The following is a 9,292-nucleotide window of genomic DNA, read 5'->3' on the forward strand; positions in this document are numbered from 1 at the left end:
CTGAGCTCCTGAATTCTGGACATACATACCTGACTTTAGTCAATAGCCCATCTCTTATAAAGAAAAAAACCTATACAGATGAACATTTCTGTGGAAGAGTCAGCCAGAGAGAAGGCCCCCACTTAAGACACGACAGTTCCTGTGTCTTACTTGGGCCTCTATCTGATCATGAGCTCAGTGGTGAGGTCTCAGTTTCCTTACCTGGGAAATGAGGAAATTGGACCAGATTAGGAGCTGGTCTGTAGATATTTTTTTTGACTAGCCCATGTGGCATATGATATTGGAAAATTTCACATGAAAATCTTAGTTTCCTGCTTCTTTTACAACCTCAAAGAATCTAGCAACACTGGGCTCAAGTTTTCTTACAAGAAAAGGCTGGACCTGACCAGCTATTGCGTCCAGAGCAGTGTATCCTCTCTAGTAGTACAACCTCTGCCACTGCCCTCTGTCTTACCTGCAGTAGCACTTGAATGGCCTTTCATGTTAGGTTCACAAATGCGCGTAAATGTTTAACAAGTTATTCTCCAGGAGAGAAACAGCCCTATTTGTAGTGTTTGCTGATTTCCATGATGTAAATACTCCCACATGGCTGATTTCAAGGTACTGACCTGATGGAGCTGTAGCCCATGCATGTAGCCATGCATAGCCCATGGTGTAGGGCTGTATAATATAATATAATATGATATAATATAACATAATATGGTGTAGTATGATTTAACATCATTTACTATAATAGGATAGGATAACACAGTATAGCATGGATTTCTACCACATAGATAGAATAGATGTAAATAACCTAAAGAACAATGGTAACGGTAAAATGTAGTAAAGGAGTTAGAAAGCGGTGAGTTTGAAGTGCAGCTTCAACTTTAAAAAAATTTTAAAAATTTTAAATAAATTTAAAATTTATTTAAATAAATTTAAAATTTTAAATAAAATTTAAAAATTTATTTAAAAATTAATAAAAAAATTACTTTAAAAAAATTTATTTTGGGGCGCCTGGGTGGCTCAGTCGGTTGAGCGTCCGACTTCGGCTTAGGTCATGATCTCACGGTTCCTGAGTTTGAGTCCCGCGTCGGGCTCTGTGCTGACAGCATACAGCCTGGAGCCTGCTTCAAATTCTGTGTCTCCCTCTCTCTCTACTCCTCCCCCGCTCATTCTCTGTCTCTCTCTCTCCTTCAAAAATAAGTAAAAAAAACATTTAAAAAATTTAAAAAATTATTTAATTGTATGTTTATATAATTTAATTTTTAATAATGTTTATTTTTAACAGCTAGCAAATAGATTTCCTGAAAATGTGACAATTATCTCCTGCAAGCCCGTTTAGGCAAAGTCCCTACTCTACTCACTCTTCTTAAGACCTGAGACAGCATATTGTTCCCCTGGCATCCATAATCCCTGACCCAGCACTTGGCATATAAAGGGCACCCAAGACAACCATTAGAAGAATGAATAAATATTCAGTGAACCTATATGCCTAATCTTCTTTGTATCACCAGGGAGCCAAACCTCATTCCTAGGCAAAACAGGGACATTTTTCACCTGCCAAAACTTGCTTTATTCACCTTTCCCCTTTTCCTCCTATTTTGTTTTTAAGAAACAAAGGATATCTTTAGGTAGAAGATTTCAACAATATTTGGATAAAAAAGGGAATCTTTGGGTAAAGAGTATGATTATATTCTGAAAAAAAAAATAATAGCAAAGCATTTAAAGACCCGACTGAATGAAAACTGGCTCAAATTAATGCACATAAATGCAAAGTAATGTAAATTCCACTTCCTAATTTTCAAAGAAAGATCAGGCCTTTCTTCCATGTTCATTCTATTAGTTCTCTTATGTTATGAAAGAATGGATTATTAACTAATTAAATCATCACTTATTTAGTTACTGATAATGAGATTGGGTGTGGGGCAAAGAACCTCACAGTATTTATTCACATACTGAGGTCTGAAGAATCCTGGGCTCCCCACTCTAGAAACTACCATATACAGTAATTTCCGTGTTTTTGTCAAAAATGCCTTCAAATCTGCATGAGAGACTGGCGAGTGACAGCTCAGAAATTGGCTGGCTGGATTACTCTGTTCAGTCAGAGAAAATGACTGGCTTTCATTCTAAGTGGCTACTTTTGAACCAGGGTTGATGGCTTACTCAATCCCTAGTGCCCTAGAGGATTTTTGTTTGAAGAACAAAAGAAAGCAATATAAATTTTAATGAATAATATTCCAGCTTAATGCTGAAAGGGGTACCTCACCTAGGATACAGAGAAGTGAAAACAGACATGCTTGACCCCATGTAGCAGAAACCCTGAGATGCCCTCTTCATTTAAATAGGGTCTAAAAATGAGACCTCTAACATAAGAAATTTCCACCTCACCACAAAGAACTGATGCCCCTCCTGCCTCTTAAAGAACACCTGAAAAATACACAAAGAATATTATCCTGCAGCAACTCTATCATTGATAGTGGGCCAGTGTGATGGGTTAGCTCCTATCACAATCTCCCTTTTCCTCAGTCTGGTGTTATAACCCCATGTTTCCCAAATATTGCTTTCTTAATTGCCTTGAATAAGACTCAGAAGGTGGTTAAACTGGATGAAACTTCATATTATCTCAGATCTGAGCATGCAAAAAAAGTGTGGGAGGTGGCCCGTGATTTTTAAGAACAGAGCAGAAATCAGGAAGGAGTCTAGTAAATTTTTCCTCCCAACCTCTCCACACTTCTTTTGTTTCCGATCATTAAATCTGAGGCTTCACAAGGATTTATTAAATTTTTATGTTCTTTTTCCTGATATTATTGTGAGTGCTTCATAAATATTCAAGATGTGAGGGCAATCTGGCTGAAACATCTGTCACCTCATTGATTGCCAAGATTGGCTGAGTGATATTACTCACCTTCATTCCTCAATTTCCCCTACTGGGTATTTTTGAAAATCTTGTGCTTGGTGAAAGGGAACAAGAGGTCACTTTTTGCTTATTAAAGATACTGGAGTATTAGGGTGAGTCGTCATTCCTGTTTGCTTGGGACAGAGGGGATTCATAGGACACTTAGTGCTAAAACCCAGGGAGTTTCTGGCAAAGCAGGATGAACTAGTCACTCTACTAGATTGCTTCCCCACTGGCATTTGCAAATATGCTCTCAATTATCGATGATAAGATAGTAATAATGATGTATTGACATTCAGGATAATATTTCAAAGGTATGGAAACTCGTCTTGAAAGGTAAAAAATGGTCTGATGCTTTTCATTACTATATTACCAATTTGTGGAACTATATACTCTCTAAGTGCTTGACATTAGAAGTTGCTTAGACTAATTTCTACTCAAAAAAACTTGACAAAACTTTAAACATGTGTCATTAATAGTAATAGATACATTATTCATTGAAGAAATACATTCCCTGAAAGAAGATCCCTACATGAGCCCGTAATTGTATTCTCCAAAAATAAGCATACAATTGCCAGCAGAACCCAAGATTTATTAGCATCTTTCTGATGCTAACCAGAAGTGATTAATTTTGATGGGTGATCGCTAGTTCTAGAGACAATCACCACCACAAATACAATGGAGATTGGTTTCCAGGTTTCCCACAGGTGTGAGGCAGCTGGTGAGGGAAAGTGGGCAATGACTGCAGAGACTGGACTCTGACTATCTTACCGGGCTCTTTTCACTGAAGCGGAGCACCGCTGGTAGGACTTCTTGATTTCAGAAGCAGCAAAAACATCTGGCGTCCGTGTGATCCAGATACAGGTGAGGAAGACCAACTGGGAAGCCAGGATCATCTCTTCCAAAAGAAAGGAATGTAGATGGACGCAACCAATATTATTATCAGTATTGTTTCCTCATGTGGCTCTTTAAAAGTAAACAGAGTGCCACGTAGAAGGTTTCAAGGAAAAAAGAGAGGCATTGCCTTCAATATGGTGTGGTTTGTTTTAGTAGATTAAATAGGTTCACATCACTTACAGGCAAACATCTGTCTGGCTCATCAGCAGTTTAAGGAAAACAAAGCAGATCTTTTCATTTTCAGTTTCCATCCTTCAGTCCCTCTTTCCTGGGAAGGTGCTTAGTGAGATGCTTGATCCCCTACTCAATAAACTCTCAGCTGCAGTCTGGTCCCCGGCCTACAAAGAAGTGAGGTTAGGCATTAAATCCCCTTAATCCAACACAATATCATTTGAATATATTTAATGATTCAGCAAAATAATATGCTTAAAGAGAACAAAGATGATTAATTTAATTTTAATTATGCACTGGAGGACCTTTTTAACCAGAAATGAATCTTTCTCTCCCTATATGCATACAGATTGCCATAGTACATAGAAAAACATTAACTTACTATTTTTGTTGAACAAATAATCATATTTTAAAATGATGGTGTATTCCATTGAAAGCGAAAGTGGTTCAATTTAAGATTTAATATGGTAAACAGCCTGATAAATAAAAACAAAATTAGCCTTGGGCAGTGGGAAAGAAACACACTGTCACTGATAAATTATAGCCACAAGCATTCCTAAAAGTTCTTTGCACCTATAGAGTAGAAATATACCCAGGAAACACTCCCTCTAAGTCTGTAAAGTTCCAAAGAATGAGAATGTCAGTGAAATTAAATTTCTCCAGCTGGAATATCACAAGGTGATCAACATAGCAACAGTTGACCTGTTTACCAGGACTTAAGAAAAATACCATTTTCTTCTCAGAAACAGAATGTGAAGGAAATTCTTAAATTTTCCCGGAATTGATTTGTCTCCTTGACACCTTGTATCTTGGGTTATTGCTTTACCACATTAATTTATTTTGACTTAGGTTACATCTTCTCTTAGCCAATGTATTAAAACCTCCTTGTATGCTTCTTAGGCATGCCTTTCCTCTTTAAAATATATGCTTAATATAAAATATTACAAATATACAGAATGGTGTAATAAATTCTTACCTCTCCCCTTATCCTCTAGTGTTTATCATCATATAAAGTTACACTATTAACATGTATATATTCATAAATAACATACAACCTTTTTGCATGTTTCAAAAGCTATAAAAATTGTGTCATACTTTTACTTCTGCAATCAGCTTTTTCTCTTAGCTTTATGCTGAGAGATTTATTATGTTGATAGATGTAGCTCTAGTTTTAATTGATTTTTAACTGCTACATGGCATTTCAATGCGTGGATGACTAACATTTAATTTATTCATTCTTTTGTTGACAGACATTATGTCTTATTTTTCTGTCATAAACAATCTATTATAAACAATTCTGCAGTGAATGTTTGTAAATATATCCTTGTGCACAACTGTACGGCTAGAAGTAAAACTGCTAGGCTGAACAATTTTTACATCTTCAAATTTACTGGATAATACTATATTGCTCATAAAAGTGAGTATACCAATTTACAACCCCACTACTAGAAAACGAGAGCCCTCATTTTAAAAAATCTTTTAAAAAATTTGTATTAACAGGTTTCTAAATATTACCTAATCCAATGGCTGTTGTAGTTTTAATTTTAATTTCCCTATTGGCTTGAGAAGTGTCAACCTTAAAACTGTCAGTTATCTTACCAGCAGAAACAGGTTCATTAAAGAATAGTAGAGAATTGCAATCTGCGCCAAGCAAGCTACTGCAAGACAGAGGCAAATCCACAGAACAAAGGAGAGGAAATCTTTAGGGAGGAAGAGGAAAGGTTGGGAGGGGCTGTTATAAACAAAAAGTCCATTGGAATAAACAGAGTTTGAAGTGTAGTGGCTTCTCATTGGCTGAGTTGTGACAGTCTCTCATTGGCTGGGCTGTAAGAAAGTCTTTCTTCCTCCTGCTGGGATATTTAAAAACGGAGTATCGTCTGGCATGGTCTGTCTCTTCCTGTTGGGTCCACAATTGACAAGGAGTGGTAGGGTGTGAGGGCTCCCCCTGCTGACCTCCGGATTTCATCCTGAACAAGGTTTCCTTTGATTAATTTTCACAGATGTTGGAGCTTTTTTTTTTTTTTTTTTTTCATGTATTTCTGGGTCAGTAAGCTTTCCTCTTCTGCAAAGAGCCAATCAATAGAAGACATGTAAGCAGAGTTGTTGGTCTTAAACTACTGTCACTTTGGCTGCTGGAGGATTTCCTTGTGATACAGTTTGTTTTCCACCTCAGTGCCCTCATGAGATGCAGGGCCTGACCCCTTGATCCTACCATTCCAGGCTACCAAGGCCTATTCTCTTCACTTAGTACCATTATCTACACCAACATTTCCCAAATTAGTTTGTGGCTACACTGGAGATATTTTGTAAAAAAGTGCTCTGTGCTAAGTGAGTTTGGGACATGGCATTTTACAACCCTGTCAGGGATTTATGGTTCACAATACATGGAACAGTGAAATTACTCTTGTCTTGCAGCAACTTGAAGGATGCTTGCTCAATGGTCTAGTCTCAGTCTTTATCATGCTTGGTCTATTAGAAGTATTGACACACCTGATCTCCCTCCTATTTGAAACATTTTCTTCACCTGCTTTCTGGGATCCCATACTCTCCTGTTTTCCTCTTACCTCTCTGGTCATTCTTTCTTAGTCCTGTTATCTGATTCTCCCTTCTCTGTCAGATTGCGTAATATTGGAGTGGCCCTACCTGTGGTACCTTGGTACTTTAGCACTGGTCTTTCCTTTCAACTCACTTATATGGCACTTACCGTGTTTTATATAATTTACTTATTATGTTTATCACTCATTTTCTGTCCAATCTTGCTAGAATGTAAGCTGTACAAGAGAGCAATCTTTGTCTTATTCCTTGGAGTATTCCAAACATATAACCATTTTTGGCATATAGTTTGTGTTTAATAAATATTTGTTGAATGATTAATACATCAGAAACCTCAATAAAAAAAAGCTTGTTTAGTTCCACTGGATTCTGTTTCCCAAAGTTGATCGACCTTAGATCTCTTATTGATTAATTGATTGATTGATTTTAGAAAGAGAGAGAGAGAGAGACGGCAAGCAGGGGAGAAGGGCAGAGGAAGAGAAAGAGAGAATTCCAAGCAGACTCCATGCTCAGTGCAGAGCCCAGTGACTGTGTGATCATGACCTGAGCAGAAATCAAGAGTCGGAGGCTCAACCAATTGAGCCACTCAGGTGCCTCAATCTCAGATCTCCTTTTAAAAAAAATCTGCAATATTTGCATTAATGTTCCTCAAAAAAAAAGTGCTCCTCCAGAACATCCATGGGGAAATTCTGATTTATAGGTAAATCTGTGCTTTACCCATCCTCCCTATCAAATGCTATGTCTCATCATCTCGAGACTACTTTTGATGACTGCTAATCTTTAAAAAAAAATTTTTTTTACTGTTTATTTATTTTTGATAGAGAGAAACAGAGTGTGACAGGGGAGGGGCAAAGAGAGATGGAGACACAGAATTTGAAGCAGGCTCCAGGCTCTGAGCTGTCAGCACAGAGCCCTACGTGGGGCTCAAACCCACAAACCTGGAGATCATGACCTGAGCCAGACGCTTAACCGACTGAGCCACCCAGGTGCCCAGACTGCTAAACTTTTAAATTCACAATGTAATAGTGATGGCTGATAAAAACCAGACAAGACATTGAGAGGGGATTTCGAAGCAATATTCTGAGCCGAAGGAATGATGCACAAAAGCAAAAGTTGTCCACATTTTAGGCCAGCAGTGGAGCTACTTTGGAGCATGTGTTTTTCAAATGTACCTGACAGATCATATGCCTTCCTTCACCACTTAAATCACATCAGGGTGTCCCTCTCCACACTGTAGGGATGACTCAGTGGTGAAAGTCCTTCTCACTTTACTGAATAATCTTAGCTAGACTAACTACTCATATCAATATTAAGATTAAGGGAGGAATAAAAGTCATCTATATGTTGTCAATTATGAATTTTAAGTGGAAATGGTTTGCGTAAAAATGAAAATAAGGCAATGACCTAGCCTACAAAGAGCTGGCCCATGGAAGGTCTTAGGGTTTCAGTTCAATTACAATAAGGCATCTGTCTCTGTGATGCTGAATCGGCTCCTTAACCTTATCCCTTTAGTACTTTCTGTGGAAGCCCAGTAAGCTTCTTAAGAGAAAAGCAGAAAACCACATCTGTCAAAATTAGAAAGTGGTAACTACAAGGAAACAAAATAAATCACAGGGTCACTGGAGAATTTTGTAATGACTTGTCCCCCTTGAATAAATTGCCTCTTCTACATTCTTCTTCCACCCTGATGATGTCAGCCAGCTTTGATTCCTTTGATAGGGAGCCAAAAAGAAAATTCAGCTAGGCTGGCTGTGTCCTCAATGTATTCATCATGGACCATGTAGCTATTACTTTGCCTACAAAGAGAGAAAAGGAAAGTGAAGGTCTTATTTAGACTGGATCAAGAACATCTAACAAAAACGGTAAAATCCAAGCCTCCAGAAATTTCTCAAAGTATCTGCAATGATGTCACGTAGACAAAATACTTTGAGATGAAAATTGTGGAGTTGTGGAACTTCCATATGAAAAACTTTGGAGATCACTTAGACTACCCCCTCGTCTTTTTAATATATGAAGAAACTAAGATTAGAGAGATTATATACAATTCATTTGCGTTTGCTTTCTTGTTTATTTTGCTTTACTCTCTTGGAAATAGAATATAACCTGGCCATGCCAAGATCAGCCAGTAGGGGGCATTCACTCCCCTCCACAAAATCTTTGTTCTCATTCAGAGATGGTGTTTTCTCTTCCGTTTCTCGGAATTACCAGAGCTCTAGTAAAGCTTCTTTCCTTTTCACCACTTTTTTTATTCCCCTCTCAGTTCAGTTCCGAGATACAGAATGCGTTGTGGGAGGAGAGGGGACTGGAGAATCTTGCTCTGCTATAGAAGAAAGTGGGCGGCACTAAAACCGAGAAATCTTCATCACGGTGCAATAGTACAATACGACCACTAGATGACAGCACAGACTACACATACCCAGCCGGACCACACTAATACGTGTCCTCTTCCTGTCAAAGGAAAATCACAATGATTTGCACTTAACAGTACAGGCACTATTAAAGGAAAAGATTAATGATATAATGCCAAATGACTCAGGGGGAAAAAGTTCCTGCTATCGAGGAAAATGCAATTATTTATGTCGAATGTAGATTGACTAATGATGTTTGTTGGTTTCTCTTACCTACATGTAAAAATTTTATCTCTGGGAATGCTAGGAGGTACAAGTGAACACTATAGAAACAGAAACTTTCTATAGTGCATTTTGCACAATGAAAATACAACAATCACCTCAATTAATGTTAACTGCCAACCTTACTCCTCTCTATTAATATAGTCTTTGTATTTCCAAC

The 9,292-nt window shown here is 37.8% G+C and overlaps 1 protein-coding gene across 2 annotated transcripts in view; it reads right to left on the minus strand.

Moving 5' to 3' along the window:
• Positions 1-5,669, minus strand: part of GABRR3 (gamma-aminobutyric acid type A receptor subunit rho3) — a 49,204-nt gene extending 43,535 nt beyond the window's left edge. The window contains exons 1-3 of one of the 2 annotated variants that reach the window (XM_042956257.1): positions 5,549-5,669; positions 3,959-4,116; positions 3,653-3,779 (exon numbers count right to left, since the gene is read on the minus strand). In XM_042956257.1, coding sequence (XP_042812191.1) covers positions 3,653-3,777 — 125 coding nt within the window. In that variant the 5' untranslated portion in view covers positions 3,778-3,779; positions 3,959-4,116; positions 5,549-5,669. Of the gene's footprint in view, positions 1-3,652; positions 3,807-3,958; positions 4,117-5,548 lie in introns of those variants that run through there. The other variant, XM_042956258.1, reaches the window with a different exon arrangement.
• Between the last annotated feature and the right edge of the window lie 3,623 nt (positions 5,670-9,292).

This window comes from Panthera tigris, chromosome C2 (assembly GCF_018350195.1).
Source record: "Panthera tigris isolate Pti1 chromosome C2, P.tigris_Pti1_mat1.1, whole genome shotgun sequence".
NCBI lineage: Eukaryota > Metazoa > Chordata > Mammalia > Carnivora > Felidae > Panthera > Panthera tigris.